Source organism: Lolium perenne, chromosome 6, assembly GCF_019359855.2.
Source record: "Lolium perenne isolate Kyuss_39 chromosome 6, Kyuss_2.0, whole genome shotgun sequence".
Lineage (NCBI taxonomy): Eukaryota > Viridiplantae > Streptophyta > Magnoliopsida > Poales > Poaceae > Lolium > Lolium perenne.
This window is the reverse complement of record NC_067249.2, coordinates 223,629,366-223,653,178: the sequence shown is the minus strand read 5'-3', so window position 1 is coordinate 223,653,178 and position 23,813 is coordinate 223,629,366. Positions and strand designations below refer to the sequence as shown.

Below are 23,813 nucleotides of genomic sequence, written 5' to 3'. Positions count from 1 at the left end.
TGTGAAATAAATTTTTGTATGTAGATATTATGTTGACACTTACTCGTGTGTGTTTTCACGGAAAAATACGATTGTGTGTGATCTACACAAAAATGAAAAAATGCAAATTCCTATTCCTATGAATAGTACAAATTCCTGTTCACTATTCTCATTTGGATATTTTGTCATTTTTATGCAGGCCATACACAATGGTATTTTTTCGTGAAAACTCACACGAGTAAGTATCAACATAATTTTGAACTTTTCGAAACTTTTTCGTGAAAACTCACACGAGTAAGTACATGCAAAATTTTACTTCACATTTTTTTGAAACTTTTAAATAGCATTATTTTGAACTTTTCGTAAATGGGTGCGCAGGCACCCAGGTTCCATTCGTCCGGGTTGATCATACAAAAAATATATAAGCATGAGTAAAGCTCTAGAGAACTGTACTACTATATCAAAATTGAAGTTAAAGCATTGGCAGGGAGGTATACACTTCATCTTACATTACTCATCACATATTACAAGTACTAATATTCACGATCTACACCGGTAAAATATAGTAAGGGATCTCTATCACAGCAATATCTACAGAGCAGGATTTGTTTTACTGAGAGACCTACATGCTGGCCTTCTCGAAACTAATCCACATGCTGATCGAATCCTTTTACACGATCCGTAGGTAGGTTGCAAGAACAAGAAAGGAGAATCGGCAGAGCGAAAGGAGAATCGGCAGAGCGAAAGGAGAAAAAGAAAGTTGAAAATCACACATACATTGTTCACAAAACGAGATGATGGATCATCACTTCTTCCAGCTCCGGCAGCGTAAGATGGAGTCGTCGCCGCCGACGATCCATGTCTCCTTGGCAATGTCCACGGACACATGGAAGAAGTCAGGTGGGTACCTCATCACCACCAGATTCTCCTTCTCCACCTCTTCCTCCTCCCCTGCCTTCTTGGCGATCTTCGCTTCCCCATCGTCCCCTGCATCTACTCCCAGCCTCCTCGCTAGCCCCTTCGCCGGCGCCGACCGACACCGCATCAGCATCAGCGCGTTCGCTGGCGGCGCCGTGTCTTCTTCCTCATCATGCGGTTGTTCTTGTTCTTGCTGCTTCTTTCTGGAAGGAACTCTCTTGTCTTCCTCCAGCACCATGAACCACTTGGTCAATGGGTCGTCGTGCTCTGTTCCCTTTAGCGCCCGTTCCACCTTCTCCTCTGCTTCGTCGTCCTCGTCCTCGGAGCTGTACTCCACAACGGCGCCGGGGAACCTGCCAAAGCAACCGGAGACGTTGAGCCGGAAGGCGCCATGGAAGGCGTTCAGGAACGGCAGCGCGTCCTTCTTGATCCCGAGCGCGTGCATCCACGTGGTGGATTTCTTGGGCGCCTTCCCGCCGGCGCCGGCCTTGGGCTTGGCCGACCGGGAGACCTTGATCTGTCCCGCGCACCCCACCTTGGGCGACGACGGCTCGTTGTCCACGTCGACGTCCACCGCGGCTAGGCGGCGGCTCCTGCTGGCCGCGGCCGCCCTGAGGTGCGAGCCGGACAACGACGGCCGGCCGCTCGTGCTGTGCCGGCGCTCGGAGGAGGCGGACGGCCGCGACGGGCTGCAGGTCGTCTTGGGCGGCATCAGAGCCAGGTGCGCCCGCGGCGGGAAGCACACGAGGAAGTCGGCGGCCGTGCCGCTGCTCCCTCTCCTGCTCCTTCCTCTCATCACGACTGTACGTACGTGAAGTTGAAGCTTGTTCTTCTTCCTCTTACTCCACCTCTGCTCCTAGCTTGTGTCTGCCTGTTGTGAAGCTAGCTTGAGGCTGTGATGAGTGATCGATCTGTCTGTTTAGGTGGCAGTTTTATTAGCCCGGAGCCTACCGGCTTTAGGTTGGCGCTGGCGCCTAAAGAAGCATAAGCCGAAATAAACAAAGCAGAGCAACATGTAAGCAGAAAAGCTTAAGCCAAAATGATACAAGCAGCATACGGCGTCGTGCTGTTTGGCCATATGTTTGAGCTAAGATTGTAGTGATTTGGGTTAGAATATTGCAATTTGGGGATCTGATTGAGGTAGTTGATCAGGGGCATCTTTAAGTGGGGGCTCTTAGAAACTTATTTATGGGTGTAATCTACTTGGGTGTTTGTGAAGCAACAGTAGTCTACCACCTTCCAAGCTTGATCCAGTCGAAAGGAATATCGGCGTAATCTACTGTTGCATAGCGGGGAATTTATTTATGTGCATGCGTATCATATGAGGAGCCCAGTTTTGTACTACGGACTACTATTCTTTTCATCAAGAACTCGTTCATTTTTAAATTTTCGGCAAACTTAAGAGCTCGATCGCCTTTGTATTATACTACTGCCATCGCTAGGAGCTTTGGTTTTTAAAAAGTGTGCTAGGATGGCTTAACAGGCCTACTTGCTGCACAAAACTACAAACGCGTACAGAAAACGTGCATATGCATTGCTTACACATTGTAGCAGTAAACCTCGCAGTATTGACATGATCTTGCCTAGATTTTTCAGGGGGATTGTGTACTACATTTGCTGCGATTCCGCTTTTGGACAAGACTCCTGGCAACCGTTTGGATGAACAAAGCATAATTAGGGCCAAAGCCTTGTGATTGAGCAGATAAACTTAACTATTCACAACTTCAAACTAGGCAAGCTTATATGTAATCATTAAAAAAAATGAAATCTTGCATAATAAAAGGAGAATATCGATACAGCCATAGCAAAGAAAATAATAGAATTACATACGTTGGAGAATATCGATACAACCACAGCAAAGTCGCATCTGAACTGTCCGTTCTTGCGCTACCGTTGCTCTCGTCGATGATGGAAACCTCCGAGAAATTCATCCACATAAATACCTAAAAGGTAAGTAAAGGACTAAATATCGATGAATTGCCGCATTAGTAGACCATCACGTCTAGAGGAGAATGACAATCTTTCCAAGCTTATCGACAGGGTCATGACCCCGATCTAGACATGCAGCCACACCAACATCGCCGACCAGGTTGATGACCTTGCTTGAAAGTAAGAGATGTCGAAGAAGACAACATTGTCGCCAATAATTCCTAAGGAGCCATGCCAATACATGGAAGCAAAGAACAAACCCATCGCCGATGAATATCGATAAGGATAAAAGCTCACAAGCTCCTTGGTAATGTGGGACCAAGAGAGGATTAGGGTAAGATGACACTAATTCTAGATAGCATGTTATCACTATCTAAGCGATGTCGCCACGACATCAAAACTAAGCTGAAGAAATCTTAATACAAAGCAAACAAGAGACGAGAATAATCCCCCATCCGCCCAGGTGCTGGAATGGCGGTGATTGTATATGGAGGTTATATCATGGAATTTGTGGGATTCACGCCCATGAACAAAATAAATTCGAGAAAAGCTCTCATACCTTGCAAGATGTGGAATTATATTTAGTCTCATATTGCTAGTGGTGAGGGAGATTGACCAACATATAATAGTTGGTTTTCTAGCATCGTTAAAAGCTCAAGAAGAGGAGGGATACGTGTGCGCTCCTCCTCCACCGCGCCATGCTCAACCTAGTTTGCACTTTTTTAATGCCAACGATCATGGTGTTGGTAATATTTTTATTAATTTACTTGATATACAACTAAGATAAAAGCGTGCTAGGTTTTTATCCCTTCATATGTTGCATGGTAGAGGTATGTTGTTCCTCGCCTTATGAACTTGTAGGAGTACGAGTCTATGTGAGGCAAGTACTCAGTTCACAACTTCAACTGACAGTGGGGTACAGAATTGACATCTACAGAGTCGTTGCCTCAAAAGGCATCTCTTCCACTCTAGCTACCGGTATACTTGTCCATGCTGTGGTGGTCCAACGGGGTCGATCGTGCACGTCCATAACTTGACCCCTTTGCTCCAGTACCTCTCGATGGTCACGTCTTCTCCCAGTACGGCCGGCGCGGCGCCTAACCTAACAATAATTCATATGCGATCAGGTATAATTTCTCTTCTTCATGGGTTTTAGCGGGTGCGAAGCGTTTGGAAGATTTAATTCCGGGAGAGTAATTCGTTTTGTTTAACCTTGTTTTGGTTATGTAAGCTTCTCAAACTTGCTAAACTTCTCCTTAATTAATAGATCCGGGCAAAGCTTTTGCCCCCGTTTCGAAAAAAAAATTTCTCTTCTTCAGAACGTGCATTGTTCGTACCGGTGCCGCGTCTCTCACGAGTACAAGAACACAAGTCCAATGGGTACACCATTCGCGTGCACACCGGAGGAGCAGAGCGCTTTCCATGAGCCACCACTAGCTCGCGTTTATAATTCTCCGCAATCATGGGATGAGCCTCACCTAATGATGATATCTCGAGCCATTAGCACTGAAAAAGCACCGAGCTACGCTACTGATGATTGATTTCTGCCGTGATTAGTTTGTTAATCCGCGTCGCAATGATATAAGAGGGAGGAAGGGTTGGTATGCGCAATTGTTTTGTTGAAAGCAGGTTGGCGAGTGCATGAGTGATCGGAGCCTGGTGATGTGTAAAAGGATTAAAGGGTAGCTCGAATCCATTTAAGAAGAACGGGTGCCATTATGGGGGGATGCATCACGCACACTATTGAGAGCTCATGAGATGATAGAAGAAGGGTGGAGGTATGGAGGAGGTGAGTGAGTGAGTGGCTGGACCCTCCACCACGAGCCAAGATTTGGAGCCAGAGATTCGTTGCCATTGCCAACTTGATTTGCTTTGCTCCGCACGCATAGCTAGCTAGCTACCCCAGCCAGCCGGAGGCCATCCTGTGTGAGCTGCTGCACGCCGCCGCTTTCTACAGTGTTCCGGTGGAGTGTCCATTTCTGTGACTTTATAGAGCTTCAGGGTTCGGTGGAACTCCCTGCAATCATATGGTCATTCGAGGACCATGCATGTGTTCTAGTAGTTCCCCATGTCGTCCATTGCAGTGTTTCGTTTGGATTCTTCTGGCGATCAGTTGCATGCTCCTTGTACATTTTGCTGAGGAAAAAGAGTAGATGCCTAGATGGCACCTATCTATCATCTGTTTCAAAATAATTGTACAAACTTTATAGATGTATCTATCTATAGAAATGCATCAAGACACACGATCCGTATCTACACAAAGTTGCGATACTAATTTTGAAATGGAGGCGGTATTTTTGAAAACATGAATCTTACCCATGGGTTTAACACCCAAGAAAGTGCAGACATACAGTACCCCCCGTCCGGCTTGAAGTGGACGCGAAAAATTTATTTAAATTCGGATACATCTATACAATATTTATTGTATAAGTATATTGGAATTTAGACAAATCTAGAATATCTTTTTTGAGGCGGAGGGAGTAGCAAAGTTACCAGCGCTTGCGAACTGTTAAAATTCAGCGTGAATTGCTTAAAATCTACCACTTTATGGGGTTCGGTTTGTCCATACCATCACCGGTAAGATTTTAACAAAACACATAAGCATTCAGTATGGTTTTGCCCATAGCCGAAACGGTCGCATCAATGGTTGAGAAGTGTTTGTGACACCACATTTTTTTTTGCTACATTTAGAATATATTTTCATTGCACTTGAACACGAAACATAATTCTGTGGGTTGCATAGTTAGTTTTTTTAAATTATTTGCAATAATTATTTTATTCTAAAAGGAACATCAACAAAGCAATTATGTTACACTAAAGGTTACAACAGTATAGCACTAACTAGGATACAAACATAAAGGTGTCTTTGTTATATCATGAAACAAAATCAACCATCGTATTAGAGTCACCATCGCACGAGCCAGCGAGAGAGGTAAGGATACATGATATATTAGGTCATGGATGGGTTTTGATCCTGAATAGGATGTCTATCACTCTAGTTAATCACATGTCAACATGTAGGCATAACATGTCAGTTTTACCGTTAATAACCTTTAAATTGACTCTTTAGGGTATGTGGATAGACTGGCCCAATGGTAGTGAGTTTTAGTAAAATGTTAACATGGTTATGGTTTTGAGCTAAGCAAACCTAAAGGTGGTGGTTTATGTCAAATTTACTCCGTTACATATCCAAGTATGATGCAAGAAAATATGAAAATCATTTTATTTGGTAATAGTGACAGCCGCTCTGTCTAGTAAGTGGTACCATTTTAGAAATTTTGAACTGACCTTTAAAACAAATTATAAAACTATATGATGTAAAAAAATAAGGAAAATCTTAAGGAGCTGTTTTTCTTCCTAGCCAACTGAAACAGATTTTATGTACCAAGATAGGGCATGTCTTCTTTTTGTGTCCATACAAGATAGGGAATGACAATTGTGTGCATTCTAAACCATCTAGCCTAGGTGATCTGTATAATAGATTCACTGGTAGAAAAACAGGCTTCCGTCCAGCCCCATAAGTCGCGAAGCTATAGGAACCGCGACTAATGGGACCTTTAGTCGCGGTTCGGGAGGCGAACCGCGACCAAAGGCCTGGGCCCAGGGCGCTCGGTGGCCAGCTGGTGCACGTGGGGGGCTTTAGTCGCGGTTGGCCTTGCCAACCGCGACTAAACAGTTCGAAGGCCTTTAGTCGCGGTTGGCCAGGCCAACCGGGACTAAAGCCCCTCCCCTATATATACCCATCCAGCAGCCAACACTTAGCCATTTGGAGCCATTCTCTTCACATACTTCACAAGTGGGTGTTAGGTTTGCTTTTGGTTCCTCTTATGCACATAAGGTGTTTGATGAAATGCCCCAAGAGCATGAAACAAACATGATATGAAGTGTTGGAGCCACACTTGAGCTTTCTCATTTATTTTTTCCTCCTCGATCGCGGTTAGCAACTTGAACCTTTGATGTGTCATTGATAAAATATGCATGTGTGTAGTTCATTGTTTAATTTATATTGTTTATAGCTAGTTAGTTTAACAAATGCATGATGGTTAATTATATATTTTATATTATAATAATGCAGATGAATCGGCAATGGATGTACGGTAACCGACTCTCCGGCGAGTTCACTACGGGTTTGAAAGATTTCCTCGTAGTGGCTAATGCGAACAAGCAGGGGGGTTTTGTTATCTGTCCATGTTTTAACTGTAAGAATCAGAAGGGTTACTCTTCCTCAAGAGATGTTCACATGCACCTGCTTCGGCACGGTTTCATGCCAAGCTATAATTGTTGGACCAAGCATGGAGAAAGAGGGGTTATAATGGAAGAAGATGAAGAAGGGGATGATTTCTTCGATGAAAGCTATCTTGCTCATTTCGGTGATACTTTCATGGAGGATGCTGAAGGTGAAGGGGAAGGTGAAGGGGAAGGTGAAGAAGAGGCACGTGATGATCCCGTTGATGATCTTGGTCGGACCATTGCTGATGCACGGAGACGCTGCGAAACTGAAAAGGAGAGGGAGAATTTGGATCGCATGTTAGAGGATCACAGAAAGGCGCTGTACCCCGGATGCGATGATGGTCTGAAAAAGCTGGGCTGCACACTGGATTTGCTGAAATGGAAGGCACAGGCAGGTGTAGCTGACTCGGCATTTGAAAACTTGCTGAAAATGTTGAAGAATATGTTTCCAAAGAATAACGAGTTGCCCTCCAGTACGTATGAAGCAAAGAAGGTTGTCTGCCCTCTAGGTTTAGAGGTTCTGAAGATACATGCATGCATCAACGACTGCATCCTCTACCGCGGTGAATACGAGAATTTGAATGAATGCCCGGTATGCACTGCATTGCGTTATAAGATCAGAGGCGATGACCCTGGTGACAATGTTGAGGGCCAGAAACCCAGGAAGAGGGTTCCCGCCAAGGTGATGTGGTATGCTCCTATAATACCACGGTTGAAACGTCTGTTCAGGAACAAAGAGCATGCCAAGTTGTTGCGATAGCACAAAGAGGACCGTAAGTCGGACGGGGAGTTGAGACACCCCGCAGATGGAACGCAATGGAGAAAGATCGACAGAGAGTTCAAAGATTTTGCAGCTGACGCAAGGAACATAAGATTTGGTCTAAGTACGGATGGCATGCATCCTTTTGGCGAGCAGAGCTCCAGCCATAGCACCTGGCCCGTGACTCTATGCATCTACAACCTTCCTCCTTGGTTGTGCATGAAGCGGAAGTTTATTATGATGCCAGTGCTCATCCAAGGTCCGAAGCAACCCGGCAACGACATCGATGTGTACCTAAGGCCATTAGTTGATGAACTTTTACAGCTGTGGGGCAGACCTGGTGTCCGTGTGTGGGATGAGCACAAAGAAGAGGAATTTGACCTACGAGCGTTGCTTTTCGTAACCATCAACGATTGGCCTGCTCTTAGTAACCTTTCGGGACTGTCAAATAAGGGATACAATGCATGCACGCACTGCTTACATGAGACTGAAAGTGTACATTTGCCAAATTGTAAGAAGAACGTGTACCTTGGGCATCGTCGATTTCTTCCGAAAGGTCATCCAGTAAGAAAGAAAGGCAAGCATTACAACGGCAAGGCAGATCACCGGCCGAAGCCTGCGGAACACACTGGTGCTGAGGTATTTGATATGGTCAAGGATTTGAAAGTCATCTTTGGAAAGGGTCCTGGCGGACAATCAGTTCCGAAGGGAGCTGACGGGCACGCAGCCATGTGGAAGAAGAAATCTATATTCTGGGAGCTAGAATATTGGAAAGTCCTAGAAGTCCGCTCTGCAATCGACGTGATGCACGTTACGAAGAATATTTGCGTGAACCTCCTAAGCTTCTTGGGCGTGTATGGGAAGACAAATGAAACAAAGGAAGCACGGCAGGACCAGCAAAGTTTGAAAGACCCTGATGACCGGCATCCGGAACGGTTTCAAGGTCGTGCCAGCTACGCTCTGACCAAAGAAGAGAAGGTCATCTTTTTTGAATGCCTGAGCAGTATGAAGGTCCCGTCTGGATTCTCGTCCAATATAAAGGGAATAATAAACATGGCGGAGAAAAAGTTCCAAAACCTGAAGTCTCACGACTGCCACGTGATTATGACGCAATTGCTTCCGATTGCTTTGAGGGGGCTCCTGCCGGAAAATGTTCGAGTAGCCATTGTGAAGCTATGTGCATTCCTGAATGCAATCTCTCAGAAGGTAATCAATCCAGAAGTTCTACCACGGTTACAGAACGATGTGATCCAATGTCTTGTCAGTTTCGAGTTGGTGTTCCCGCCATCCTTCTTCAATATTATGACGCACCTCCTGGTTCACCTAGTCGATGAGATTTCCATTCTCGGTCCTGTATTTCTACACAATATGTTCCCCTTCGAGAGGTTCATGGGAATATTAAAGAAATATGTTCGTAACCGTGCTAGGCCAGAAGGAAGCATCGCCAAGGGCTATGGAAATGAGGAGGTAATTGAGTTTTGTGTTGACTTTGTTCCTGACCTTAAGCCGATTGGTCTTCCTCGATCGCGGCACGAGGGGAGACTAAGTGGAAAAGGCACGATCGGAAGGAAATCAACGATATGTATGGACGGCCATTCTCTGACTGAAGCACACCACACAGTTCTGACCAATTCCAGCTTGGTGGCTCCGTACTTTGAGAAACACAAGAATATTTTACGCTCGGACAACCCTGTGAAGCCTGAATCCTGGATTAGGAAGGCCCACATGGAGACTTTCGGCAGTTGGTTGAGAAAACATTTAATGAATGACGATCATGTTGTAGATCAGCTGTACATGTTGGCCAAGACACCATCTTCGACTATAACGACTTTCCAAGGGTACGAGATAAATGGGAATACATTTTACACGATCGTCCAAGATAAAAAGAGCACCAACCAAAACAGTGGTGTCCGCTTTGATGCAGCAACCGAGAATGGGCAAAAGGTCACATATTATGGTTACATAGAGGAGATATGGGAACTTGACTATGGACCCTCCTTTAGGGTCCCTTTGTTCCGGTGCAAATGGTTCAAGCTAACAGGAGGTGGGGTAAAGGTGGACCAGCAATACGGAATGACAATGGTGGATTTCAACAATCTTGGTTACCTTGATGAACCATTCGTCCTAGCGAAAGATGTCGCTCAGGTTTTCTATGTGAAGGACATGAGTAGCAAACCGAGGAAACGGAAAGATAAGAAAACGATCAGTACATCATGCGATGATCCAAAGCGCCACATTGTTCTTTCAGGGGAAAGAAACATCGTGGGAGTGGAGGACAAGACAGACATGTCAGAAGATTATAATATGTTTGCTGAAATTCCGCCCTTCAAAGTGAACACCGACCCAAGCATTAAGTTAAATGATGAGGATGCTCCATGGATACGGCACAATCGTAAGCAAGCAGGGACACAAGGAAAGAAATGATGTGTAATAATTTATTGTACCAAACTTTGTTGAATGGATCATGTGAATTATATTACCCGTGATGTGTTTGGTGCCCATTTTCGAATGATTCAATTGACTCGAGATAGCACTGATGATACATGAAATTTGGAGTGATTCAGTCATACTCCTGCCTAGGCGTATAATATGCATACTCGTAGTCTTCATAGCCGCCGCCGTTGTACTGGTAGTCGTCGCCTTCTAAGTTGCCGCCGTCGTCGTCGCTGCTGTCGTCGCTGTCGTCGGGCGGCGCTCGTGGCTCGAACTGAGGGTAGCGCAGGCGGGGGATATCGCCGGCCGTGATGTAGTCCATGACGCTCTGCAGAGTCCGGCCGTACCACCATAGCCGACGGCCGGCCTCGTGGAAGTTTCCAGGAGGCAGACCGTCCTCCTCATACCTGGCGAGCGCCCTCTCACGCCGATTGATGAAGAAGGCGTCCCAAGTATGCTGGTTATCGGGATGCCAGCGGGGATTCATCCGCTGCTCCGGCGTGAGGTCGAGGTAGTAGTGGTTCGTGATGGCCGCCCGGCGCTCAGTACCCTCAGGGACGGGAGGGACCGGCATGCCGCCGGCGCTTAGGCTCCAGCCGGCGGGGACGCGGTAGCCCGGTGGGCAAGGGTAGTTCGGGGCGCAAAGCTCCTCCACCTGCTGGTAGGTTAGAGTGGGTGCGGTGGAAGCCATGAGAGAGTGATGAGAGATTGTAGAGATGTGATAATGCTGGCCAAGCCGGGCTACATATATGTAGTGACAAATGGCGGGAAAAATGGGAGCGGGAAGACAGGAGGCGGGAAGAAAGTGGCGGGAAGAAAGAGGCGGGAAGACGAGGCGGGAAGAGGGGGTCGGCGGAAAGACAGAGGCGGGAAGAGGGGGCCAACGAGAAGACAGAGGCGGCCGGGAAGAACTGGTGGGAAAACTGGTGGGAAGAGGGAGGCGGAAAGATTTCTATTTTTAAGATTTTGAATTGAATTAGTTTTATTTTTCTGAATTTTTTGATATATTATTGGTATTTTTAAAATTTTGAATTGAATTAGTTTTATTTTTCTGAATTTTTTGATATATTATTTCTATTTTTAAGATTTTGAATTGAATTAGTTTTATTTTTCTGAATTTTTTGATATATTATTTGTATTTTTAAAATTTTGAATTGAATTAGTTTTATTTTTCTGAATTTTTTGATATATTATTTGTATTTTTAAAATTTTGAATTGAATTAGTTTTTTTTTCTGAATTTTTTGATATATTATTTGTATTTTTAACATATTGAAATGAATTAGTTTTATTTTGCTGAATTTTTTGATATATTACTTGTATTTTTCACATTTAGAAATGAATTAGTTTTATTTTCACATTTAGAAAATGAAAATAATTTTGAAAAAGGACTTTAGTCGCGGTTGGCCTGCCAACCGCGACTAAAGGTCGTTTTCCGCGGGAAACCGAAAATGGGGCGAAAAATGCTTTAGTCGCGGTTGGGGTCACCAACCGCGACTAAAGGGTACCCTTTAATCGCGGTTGGTGACTCCAACCGCGACTAAAGCCCCGACGGTATAAATACCGCGCGCCGCAGATGGCTGTTCGGTACTCATCTTCTCCGTCGATACGTGGAGCTCTCGCGTCCCTGCTCGCTGCTTGCCGACGCCGTCGGCTGCCCCCGCCGGCCCTTCGCACGTCGCCGACCGCCGCCGCCGCCGCCCTCGAAGCGACCGCCGCGCCGCCTCGAAGCGACCTCGCTGCCCCCACGCGCCGGCGCCGCCCGTACGTCGATCTCTCCGCGCGCCGCGAACGCGCGCTCTCCGGTCGTCGCCTCAATCTCCGCGCCGCCGCACACACACGCCGCCGCACACCACGCGCGCGCCGCGCAAGACACGGCCACCACGCGCGCGCCGGCCGCCTCGAACCGCCGCCACCCACCGCCGCGGGAGAGAGAGGGCGGGGCGCGCCAGTACACACGGCGCCCCTGCCTCGATCTCTCTCTCATTTTTTTTTTGTTTTTGTTAATTAAAATTGTAAACTAAAATTTGACTTAAAAAAGATTATGTAAAAAAAATTAAAATTTGACTTAAACGAATTAACTTGTTGTTAATTAAAATTGTAAACTAAAATTTGACTTAAAAAGTTTGTCTAAAAAATGAACTAATTAAAATTTCACTTAAAACACTTAAAATTAAGCTTTTTTCACTTAAAAAAGCGTGATCTGCGGCGGCGTCCAAGCTCTAGCCTCTAGGAGCTTTTTTGACGCAAGGAATCAGCCTGACCGCGTCGCACGGAAAATAGGATCCGATCGAGACAAAAAGCGTACCAACGGACTCACGTTTAATGGACTCGGTCGTCGAATTGATGTCAGCCTGGCCGCGTCCCTCGCGAACGTCAACGTGTGAGACGGTTTGCACTTGCGCGAGCGATCGATCAGCAGAAACCAAAACTATCTAACTCTTGCCCAGACCCCCGCCGCCGCTGCCGCCCCCCCTTTCGCCAGCGCCCTTTCGCCACCGACCCCGCGTGTATATGGAGGGGGCGGCGAGGCCCTCGCCGCCCCCTCCGTATACGCGCAGGGTTTTTTTTTTGTTTTTTTACGAGAGAGAGGATCGGCACCGCCACCTCCACTGCCACCGCCCTTTCGCCACCGCCACCGGTCTCTCGGTCACGCGGTCACTGCGAGGCGAGGTCGATCGTCCGCATATACACATCTAATACGCGTCACCGCCCTTTCGCCACCGCCCTTTCGCCACCGCCACCGGTCTCTCGGTCACGCGGTCACTGCGTCCCCCCTCTCGCCTCCCTCGTCGTCCTCTCTGTTTATATGTAGAAGAGATGTGGTAATGCATATACACAATTAATTTGTTTTGACTACATGTTTTCAGGACTGACATATGGCGGACGATAGAGCTGACCCGATTCTGGACAACTATGATCCGGACCTTGAAGACCATATGTTCGGCATCATAAAAGGCTATATTCTATATGTGCCGACCGGACAAGAAGAAGATGATATCTCTTCTTATCTGAACCTTGAGGGTGAAGATGAAGGGCGCCGTCAGCAAGATGATGCCGAAGAAACGTCGAAAAACGACGATCTTCAATTGGAAGTAGCAACCACCTCCGACGCCGAGGTATATATATACATTGAGCCTCTGGTGATACAAACTAACTGATTTGAATAAATATGTGTGTACTAACGCGCGCGACTCTCTTTCTTATTTTAGCCCTCGGCCGGATCGTCGAAAAAATCGAGTACGTCGTCAAAGCGTGGCGCAACCAAGACGATGAAACCAGGAGAAACATGCACCATCGAGGTTGTCGAGGAAGCAATCGGCAGGCCGCTGGAGCCCAGCAAGAACGCCACCAAGTTTATCAGCCAATGCGGAGCCGTTGTTAGAGACAACGTCTCGATCACCGTCCAGGAGTGGAATGAGCCAAAGAAGGCACGTCTTGGTTTCACTTTTGTCGATAAGAGAACAAAAAAAGATTGCTTCAACAAGCTTATGGAACATTTCGTTCTACCTCCGGAATACCGCAAATACGATGAGAAGGGTAACAAGATTGAGGAAAACAAGGAGAGGTGCAAGCTAGTCAAACAGTTCGCTCTTTCTAAGATGTCCAACGCATTCCGGAAATACAAGCAAAATCTAGCCCATGACTTTGTCAAGCAGGGCAAGACTCCGGATTTCAAAGGACAATATGAGAAACTGCAACATGATTGGCCAGAATTTGTGAAGCAAAAGAAATCGGAGCAGTTCCTTGAAATATCGAAAAAAATAAGGATAATGCGGCCAAGAAGGAGTACAATCATATTATGGGGCCAGGAGGGTATCGCTTTTGGCAGCCTAGGTGGGAGAAGATGGAGAACGAGCTGAGGGCGCGAGGAATCCGTCAGCACGGAGGGATGGGACCCAAGGGCCAAAAGCTGGTGGTACGGGCATGGGGGATCGCTGAACCCGGAGACAGGGGAGTGTGTTTATCAGGGCAAAATAATTAAACCCACCCAAAAGCTTATTGAGGCAATGAGGGATGCTCAAGAGGGGAGGATCAAGTTCAACAGAGAGAACGACGCCCTGACAAAAACCCTCGGGAATCCTGAACACGGAGGACGTGTACTGTCGTGGTATCGTCACGGCATATGCCATAGGGTGGCTAATCGAAGTGGTTCCTGAGGGATCTCACGGCGGTATCCGGATGCGGGTATGGGCACGAGCGACACGGCGACGTACCCAGGTTCGAGGCCCTCCGATGGAGGTAAAACCTCTACTCCTGCTATGAGTGTATATGATGATCACACAATACAATGGTGCTCTTGGAGCTGTGTCCGGCTGCTCCTGAGAGGCTAAGGAAGACTATGGTCTCTCTCACAGGGCAGCTCTGTAGGTGGGTGAAAGCAATCAAATGATCGATCCCCTGCACGAGAGGGGGTAGTGCGGCTTATATAGGCACCGGCACTTTACATATAAGACCCTATAGTTTACTGGCCGGCTGGGCCGGCTTCGGCTTCCGCTCCTTCCCGAGGCGGTGACGTCAGGAGTGGTTGAGGCATCGTGGCCTGTCCCATCCGGCTGCCACGGTCAGCGGTATGGAGAGGAGCTGTCCCTGTCGCCGTCAGCCACTGTAGCCGGTACGGATCGTCGTAAGCCCTGACGGCCTGTCCGGTGCGCGGCACTATTGCTCCACAGTGCCCCGCACTTTACGGAAGATGGAGTCAGCGTGGACTTTAGGAACCCGGATCACCAACCCGGTTCCTTCCAGTGCAAGACTCGCCAGCCTCGAGTCGGTCTGAGGTACAAACCCCAGTCGGATATGGCTTGTAGAAGCCGGCCCAGCCACAGCATTGGCGGCCGTAGCCAGGCCGACTAGGACCTAGAGCCAGCCGGCTTCCGGACCAGCCGGCCACGGCGCCAGCCGGCTGCTCCTCAGCCGGCCTTTGCCGCGAGCCGGCCAGTGGCCAGCCGGCTGCTCCGCGTCCATTGCCCTATCCGGGGTCTTCCCCCCGACATTAGCCCCCGAAGCTGGCAAGGTCCTGCGTCCAGAAGGACCTAGGCAGGTTTTCCTGGCTTCCCGAATATATTAGACGGCACTTGGAGGGGCCGACTGAGAATTTCCATTCAGCCGGCTGCGCCCTCATCCGGCTCGTTCCTGCCTGCTGCTTCTAGCCGGCCGCTTTTTACACTTGTACACTTTTTGCTTTTTCGCAAGATCTGATGGCGCCTCCGCCTTGCTGATGAATTTTGGCTCGGGTGGAACTTATTGTCCGGCTCCGGCTTGCGGCGCGCCGGAGTCTCCGCCGCCTCGGGTCCTGCGCCCGACTTGACTGGTCTGACGCCTGGCCCGGCGGTCGGTTCGTCTGGTCACATCAATGTCCCCCCGGATCCGGTGCGGTAGTGGGCGACGTGGTGTGGCCGTTTCCGATAACCGTTGTGGACGTGGGAGGATTTACGGCGCAGTAAATCCGGGGACGTGGCCCACGACCGCCACTTGGAGGCCAACCGCCCGCGGCAGGAGGCTATAAATGCCGCGGGGGAGGCATCGAGGCGGCCACTTGCCATTCTCTTCCTCCTCGCGCTCCTGCTTCCATCGCTCCCTGCGCGCTCGAGCTCGTTGTTGCTCCGGCGAACGCCTCCCGCTGGCGAACTCCGGCGGGCGAATCTCCACCGATCCGCCGCCGCCACTCCGTCGATCCGGCGCCACGGGGCCGCGCGTCTCGACGGAGCGTCCTCAGCCGCCGTTGTCGCCGCCGCGGTCGCAAGGTTCTTCCTCACCGTTTAGTCTCTCCTGGTCATCTTCTTCCTCGACCTCGTCAATGGCGTCCCCCAGCGGATCGTGGAGGGGCTCCTACATGCAGGAGGACGACATTGAACGCCTGGTGCGCCTCCGGCGGATCCCGCAGTCGGTGATCACGCGGGTGCCCGGCGAGGAGGTGGAGCCCGAGCCGCGGCCCGGCGAGCGCGTCGTCTTCGGCGCGCACCTCGATCGCGGGCTGGGCCTGCCGGCTTCGACGTTCTTCCGGCAGTTCCTCGACCACTTCGGCCTTCAGCCGCACCACCTGCCGGCCAACGCGTGCGTCCTCCTGAGCTGCTTCGTGGCGTTCATGGAGGCTTACGCCAGCTTGTGGCCCGACATCGACTTCTGGAGTCGGCTCTTCTTCTTGAAGGCGCAGACCAACGACGGCCGCCTGCGAGCCTGCGGCGCCGCCTCGATCTACACCCGGCCTGGTACGCCTTTCCCCAAAATCCCCACCGTCGACTCGGTGAAGAACTGGCAGATGTCATTCTTCTACGTGCGCAACGAGGGGGAGCTCGTCGACCGGATCAACCTGCCGGAGTTCAACCCGGCTCCCCCAGTCGGCCGGATCAACTGGAGCCACAACGCCCGCTCGTCGGATCCGAACGCCGAGGTGAACCTGCTTTGGGACTTCCTGGCGACAGCCACCGATGGCGGGCTGACTGCCGAAGATCTCCTCTGCACCATCGCCGAGCGCCGGGTGCTGCCGCTCCAGATGCGCAACCACAAGATCGGGCACATGTCCGGCCGGTTCGATCCGAACCGGACGTCCATTGCGCCGCTCACCAAGGCCCAGGTGGCCAGCCGGGTGAACCACATCACCAAGGCGAACCTGTCGGAGGACTGGAGTTACGGGCTGGTGCCCTGCGACAGGGACCGTCCACCGGCGCGGGTAAGCCTCGTGTCTTTGCCATTTTCCGGCTTGCGGCTGCGAGGCCGGCTTCCTTTTTCTTCTGCCGACTTCCGGCTTGTCATATGCTTATGTTTTCTGTCTTTCTAGCTTTTTGAGCGCCAGAACGCCGAGGACGGCGACCTGGCGACGAGGAGGTGGACGCCGGATCACGTCGATCCGGCTGACCAAGCCGGCGACCATGCCGGCGACGACGACCTGCCGCAGGCGCCTGATCTAGGCGGCCAGGGGGAGCACAATCCGCCCCCCTCACCAGAGCAGCAGGAGGAGGAGGAGCCGGCGACGTCCGGCACGGGGCCAATCCCTGCCGTGCCTCTGCGTACGAGGCCGCCAAGCACCACGGCGACTTCGGCGCCCAAGGGCACGAAGCGAGCCGGCTCCACCGCCGCCTTGGAGGCGAAGGCGAAGAAGCAGCGCCGACAGCAGCCGAAGAAGGTCCCGGAGCAGGCCGGGTGAGTTCTCTTTCTTTTTCTTGTTTGATTCCTTTTCTTTCCTTACTTTCATGCTTATTGTCTTTCTGTTTATCCGGCTAGGGCCCCCATCAAGTTTGCCCAGGGCGGCGGCTCCCGGCAGGCTCCGCACGTCGCGTCGCCGCCGCCGCGCCAAAGGAGGGAGCCGACGCCGCAGCCTTCATCGCGCGCTCCTACGCCACCGCCGCCTGCGGGTACTGCGCCTTCCGCAGGGGCATCTTCCTTCGCCGTGCCGCTGGCCTCAGCGCCTGATCGCGGCACGCGGGTCGAGCCGACTCGGCGGCCGACGCTGGACGACATGTTCCCGCGCCGGACACCTCTTTCTCGGACCCAGCCGCTGGGGCCGGGCGGGCATGCCGCCTTCAACCGGAGCCGGAGCCGGCAGGGCTGCTCCTCGAACCGGCGTTGGCAGGGCTGCGCCGCCCGCGGCCGGAGCCGGCACCAGGCCCACCGTGGTGGAGCTGGACGAGAGCCGGAGGGGCGCCTGTGCGCCGGAGACAACTGGGCCGGCTGGGCCATCCGCTGCGCCCGGAGCGACGCCGCCGCCGCAGCCGACGACAGAGGAGCCGGCCAGGAAGGAGCCGGCGAGAGACGAGCCGGCGCGCATGGAGGGCGCCGACTCGCGCGCGCTGGTGAGGACGGGGACCCCATCGGCGTCACCGCAAGGCCTGCACGTGGCCAAGGGCGCACTTCTTCTTCAGGTGCCGTCCGCCTCCGACTCCAGCCTCGGCTCGGCTGCCACCATGGAGCAGGCGTGGCTCCGCGCCGACTCCTACGAGGTGTCCAGCCGGGAGGGGAACCCCGGCCAAGCATCGGTGGAGATGTTCTTCTCCAGCCTGCAGGCCAATCTCAAGGCCAGGGCAGCCGAGGCCGCGGCTAACGTTGCCAAGGTGGAGGAAGCCGGCAAGGTAAGCTTCGTCTGTTTTTGATCTGATCATTATCCTGGTAGCCCTCCGAGGCATGGGCCGGCTGCTTGGAGCCGGCACGGGTTTCGCCTGATCGACTAACTTTTTCTTTTCCTTAGGCTGTGATGGACCGGCGCACCACTTTGTACAATCGCGCCGTCATCCATTACCACAAGGACAAGCTGGACCGGGCCGACTTGGCCCGCGAGCTGGAAGCCGTCAAGGGTAAGCTCTATGCTTCTTTCGACTTAATGTCTTGTTTTCTTTCAGTCTTGGTTGGCTGACATTTCTTTCTGGCCACCTCGCAGTTGAAGCCGCCAAGGTCCCGCAGCTGGAGTCGGATCTCCGAGCCGCTCGCGCCCAGTGCGCCGAGAGCGAGGAGGCGGGCCGATCCGCCGCCGGCAAGCTCAAGCTGGCTGAGCAGGAGCTGACGCGGCTGCGCCTGCTGGAGCAGAACCATCTCACCGAGCTCAACTCCCTCAGGACGGCGGAGAAGGCGAAGGTGGATGATCTGAGCCGGCGGCTGACGGAGGTGGAGAAGCAGCGGCTTGCGCTGCAGGAGGAGGTCACCGCCAAGTCCACAGAGCTGACGGCTACCGCCAAGCGTTGGACCGACGATTTTAGCGCGCTTGATCGCGGCTTGGCGGGTGAGTACATCTCTATGTTCCTTTCCCTTTGCCGGCTTTCGGCTGTCGACTGCCGGCTTTCGTTGGCAGCCGGCAGCAGAAACTTCTGATTTCTTCGTTATCCTCATCTTCGGGCTGGCGACAGTCGGTTCTTGCCGGCTGCCGCCAGGCTTTTCCTTTTGGCTTAGGACTTCGAAAATTTGCATTTTTCAGCTTATTTCGGCTTTGATGGTTTCTAACTAGCTTCTTCTTCTTGCAGCGGCCTTCCCGGAGACGCAGGAGGCGGCTTTGGCAGCCGTTGGCGTCGCGCGCGACTCTAGGAGGCGGGAGACCGGCGAGGGCAGCTCGGAGTACTTCTCCATGGAGGACCACCTGGCGTCCATGGCTGCCCGCATCGAGCCCGTCACCAAGCTCGGCTGGGAGCTCCGGAAGGCGGCTGAAGAGCTGGTGCCCATGCTGTGGCCTGAAGAGGCGGCGCCGCAAGATATCTCCGGCCTCATCTCCGCGATGGAGCGGGCGCCGGACCGCTTCCTCGACTGGAAGGAGTCGGCCACGCGCGCCGGTGCCGACATGGCGCTGTCCTTCGTCCTCTCCTGGTACAACGAGGTGGACCTGGGGCAGCTTGAGTTCCGGCGAGCCGGCGTGGAGGACAAGCTCCCGGCCGAACTCAAGGCCGCCCGTCTTGCTCGAGCCAGCACCATCGCTGACTTCGTTGACAAGGCCCTCTTCGTCGCGGACCCGAACCCTTCTCCATCCGATGGAGATTACATGGACGATGAGGAGGCGGAGGACGTGCTCGAGGACGACCCGGCGGCCGGCTCCGCTGATGCCCCTCCGGCTTAGATTTCCTGCTTTCCAGTTGTTATTTTGCCAAGACAATTTATTAAATCCCCGGTATGCCGGGTGCAGATGTATGAATATTATCGCCCTTTAATTATGTCACACTTTAATGTGTTTGTTAATCATTTGTGTGCCGAGTTGCTTTCTTTCGACTCGTTCGCTTTTTCCCATCCGCCCCACTCTTCGGCTGTGCTCTTGCCGGTCGTACGTCCGACTTGCGATCCGTCGCCGGATCAAGAGCGGGCCGCTGGGTGAGGCCGACAGTATTTCAGTCGAACGAGCTGAATTCGGCAATCCGGTACTTTTATGAAAAGTTGCAAGTCAACTCGCTTTTACTCTTTCCCTTAGTCGTTTTTCGCGTGCCGGCTCCCTAGGCCTTACTCCCGCCAGCCGGACAGCCGGGTTGCGGTCTGTAGCTGGATCGGAAGCCATTGTCGGAAACCGGATCACGTTACTGAGCCGGCCGCGTGAGAGGGTTCAAGCCAATTGGCGAAACAAGGTAAAGTACGCGAAAAACTTGTCGGAAACGGCGCTCTTGGCGCAAGCTTTTTCATAACTCACAAAAGGGATACAAGGGATACATACATTCCTGCTCTCATGTGTAAAATGGGCGGAGTAACCTGACATTCCAGGGACGTTTAGTCTCCTCGTCAGCCTTGTCCGGCTTGTTTTTCTTAGCCTCTTGGGCATCTATGAGATAGTAGGAATCATTGCCTACTGCCTTGCTCACGATGAAGGGACCCTCCCATGGGGATGACAGTTTATGCTGTCCGGCTGTCCTCTGGATCAGCCGGAGCACTAGGTCTCCTTCTCGGAATGCTAAGGGCTGGACCTTCCGGCTGTGATAGCGTCGGAGGCTTTGCTGGTAGATAGTAGATCTAGACTCAGCCAGCAGCCGGGCCTCTTCGACCAGGTCAACTCCATCTTCGCGAGCTTCTTTGGCTTCGGCTTCTGTGTAAAGCTTGATCCTTGGGGCATCATGCTCGATATCAGTCGGCAAGACGGCTTCGGCCCCGTATACGAGGAAAAATGGTGTGAAGCCGACTGAGCGGTTTGTCGTCGTGCGCAGGCTCCACAGCACATTGGGCAGTTCTTCAATCCAGCAGCCGGCTGCTCGCTCGAGCGGCTCCACCAGCCGGGGCCGGATGCCGGCTAGGACTAAGCCGTTAGCCTTTTCCACTTGTCCGTTGGACTCTGGGTGTGCTACGGAAGATAGGGCCATCCGGATCCCCATTTCTCCGCAGTAGCGAGAGAAGATGCCTTGGGAGAAGTTGGTGCCGTTGTCGGTGATGATGGTGTGGGGGTAGCCGAATCTCACAATGATTTCCTTGAGGAATGTGACGGCTGTGGACCCGTCCAGTTTCTTGATTGGCTTGGCTTCGATCCACTTGGTGAATTTGTCAATCATCACCAAGAGGTGTGTCATGCCGCCTCGCGCTGTTCTGAATGGGCCTACCATATCCAAGCCCCATACGGCAAATGGCCATGTGATGGGGATGGTTTTCAAGGCGGAAGCCGGCTGGTGTCTTTGCTTTGCGAAGCGCTGACAGCCGTTGCACTTCTTCACCAAATCTTCTGCGTCTCTGAGCGCGATCGGCCGCAAAAACCGTGCCGGAAGGCTTTGGCCACTATGGCTCTGGATGAGGCGTGATGTCCGCACTCTCCTTGATGGATTTCCCGTAGGAGTTCAATCCCTTCAGCCGGCTCGACGCACCGCTGGAACACCCCACTTACGCTGCGTTTGTACAGCTGGTGGTTGATGATGGTATAGGCCTTGGCCCTTCTCTCAATCTGCCTGGCCTGGACTCTATCATCAGGCAGCACACCGTCGGTGAGGTAGGAGAGGAATTCTTGTGCCCATGAAGGTACGCATCTTATCTCGAATACGCTGACCAACAGGGCCTCCTGCGTGGGAGCTTCCGGATTCGACTGCATGGTCGCCGGGTTCGGCTTGCTAGCCGGCGGGTTCGGCTTGCTAGCCCCCGAGTTTGGCGATGAAGCACCGGTTGGACTGAGAAGTCCCCGGGTTCGGCATGCTAGCCGGCGGGTTTGGCTTGTTAGCCCCCGACTTGGGCGATGAAGCCCCCGGGTTCGGCTGAGCAGCCCCCGGGTCAGCCGGCACGAATATTGAATCCGAGTCCGGTGACGGTATGATGGACGGCTTCTTGAGAACCGCCAAGGCGACACCCGGCGGAATGGCTTGCCGGGTTGAGCCAATCTTGGATAAGGCATCAGCCGCTTCGTTGTTTGCTCGTGGCACATGGTGGAATTCGCAGCCGTCGAAGAAGCCGGATAACTGCTGGACATGGAAGCGGTATGAGGCCATGTTGGCGTCCTTCGCGTCCCAGTCGCCCGATGCTTGCTGTATAACCAAGTCGGAGTCGCCGAAGCAGAGTATGCGACGCACGCCAATCTCCTTGGCCAGCTTCAGCCCATGAATGAGCGCTTCATATTCCGCCACATTGTTGGATGCGGCGAAGTGGATCTGCAGGACGTAGTCCAGCCGGTCCCCCTTGGGAGAGGTGATGACGATGCCGGCTCCCAAGCCGTTGCGCATCTTCGAGCCATCGAAGTGCATCTTCCAATGTGTGGAATCCGGCACAGGCGGCAGGTACTGCATCTCAGCCCGGGCCGACGAAGAAGTCCGCGAGGATCTGCGACTTGATGGCTGTGCGTGGCTCGTAGAGGATGGTGTGGGCGGCCAGCTCCAGGGCCCACTTGGCAACCCGGCCGTTGGCATCCTTGCTGCCGATGATTTCCGCCAAGGGTGCTGTGGCAACCACCCTGATGGGGTGTTCTTGGAAGTAGTGCTTGAGCTTCTTGGCCGCCATGTAGACGCCGTAGGTGACCTTCTGGTAGTGGGGGTAATTTTGCTTCGACTGGGAGAGCACTTCGCTAAGGTAATAGACTGGGCGCTGAACCAGCTGCTCCCTGTTGCCGGCTTCTCTGCGCTCCACCACCAGGACAACGCTAACCACTCGGTTGGTGGCTGCGATGTACAACAGCATCGGCTCCATTGAAGCCGGCGTTGCAAGGATTGGCGCGGTTGAGAGCACGCGCTTCAAGTCACGGAAGGCCTCGTCCGCCTGCGGTGACCAGACGAACTTGTCCGCCTTCTTCATTAGTTGATACAGGGGCAGTGCCTTCTCCCCCAGCCGGCTGACGAAGCGGCTCAAGGAGGCCAGGCAGCCAGCAAACTTCTGGACGTCCTTGAGGCACTGCGGCAGTTCCATCTTCTCCAGGGCACTGATCTTGTCCGGGTTGGCTTCGATCCCTCGCTGAGAGACGAGGTAGCCAAGGAGCTGGCCAGACGGCACGCCGAATGTGCACTTGGCCGGGTTGAGCTTCATCCGGAATCTTCTCAAATTGGTGAAGGTTTCTCTCAGGTCATCAAGGAGGGTAGTCGTCTCCTTGGTCTTTACAACGACATCATCCACATATGCATGAACGTTTCTGCCGACTTGATCCTGCAAGCATTTTTGCATGCACCTTTGGTAGGTGGCGCCTGCATTTTTCAAGCCGAACAGCATAGTCGTGTAGCAATAAGCCCCGTACGGGGTAATGAACGAAGTCTTTATTTGATCAGCCGGATTCAAAGGAATCTGGTGGTAGCCTGAATAGGCGTCTAAGAAAGACAACAGTTCACAGCCGGCAGTCGAGTCTATGACTTGATCTATGCGCGGCAGGGGGAAGGGATCCTTTGGGCACGCCTTGTTCAGGCTGGTGTAGTCGATACACATGCGCCAGGAGCCGTTCTTCTTCAAAACCAGGACCGGGTTCGCCAACCAGTCCGGGTGCAGCACTTCCATGATGAAGCCGGCAGCTAGGAGCCGGGCGATTTCTTCACCGATGGCCTTCCTTCGTTCTTCGGCGAAGCGCCTGAGAGGCTGCTTCACCGGCTTGGCTTCAGGCCGGACGTGGAGGTGGTGCTCAGCCAACTCCCTCGGCACACCCGGCATGTCTCTTGGAGTCCATGCGAAGATGTCCCGATTCTCACGGAGGAAGCTGGTGAGCTCGCTTTCCTATTTCTTGTTCAA

The 23,813-nt window shown here is 52.2% G+C and overlaps 1 protein-coding gene across 1 annotated transcript; it reads right to left on the bottom strand.

Annotated features, from left to right (window-relative positions):
- Positions 1-427: 427 nt before the first annotated feature.
- LOC127305798 (uncharacterized) lies at positions 428-1,987 on the bottom strand. The gene has a single exon (XM_051336322.2). It carries the CDS (start codon positions 1,691-1,693, stop codon positions 785-787), a length of 909 nt encoding a protein of 302 aa, XP_051192282.1. The 5' UTR covers positions 1,694-1,987; the 3' UTR covers positions 428-784.
- Between the last annotated feature and the right edge of the window lie 21,826 nt (positions 1,988-23,813).

Coding starts and splice junctions, on each gene's coding strand:
- LOC127305798 (XM_051336322.2), bottom strand. CDS start 1,693: ATGAGAGGAAGGAGCAGGAGAGGGAGCAGCGGCACGGCCGCCGACTTC.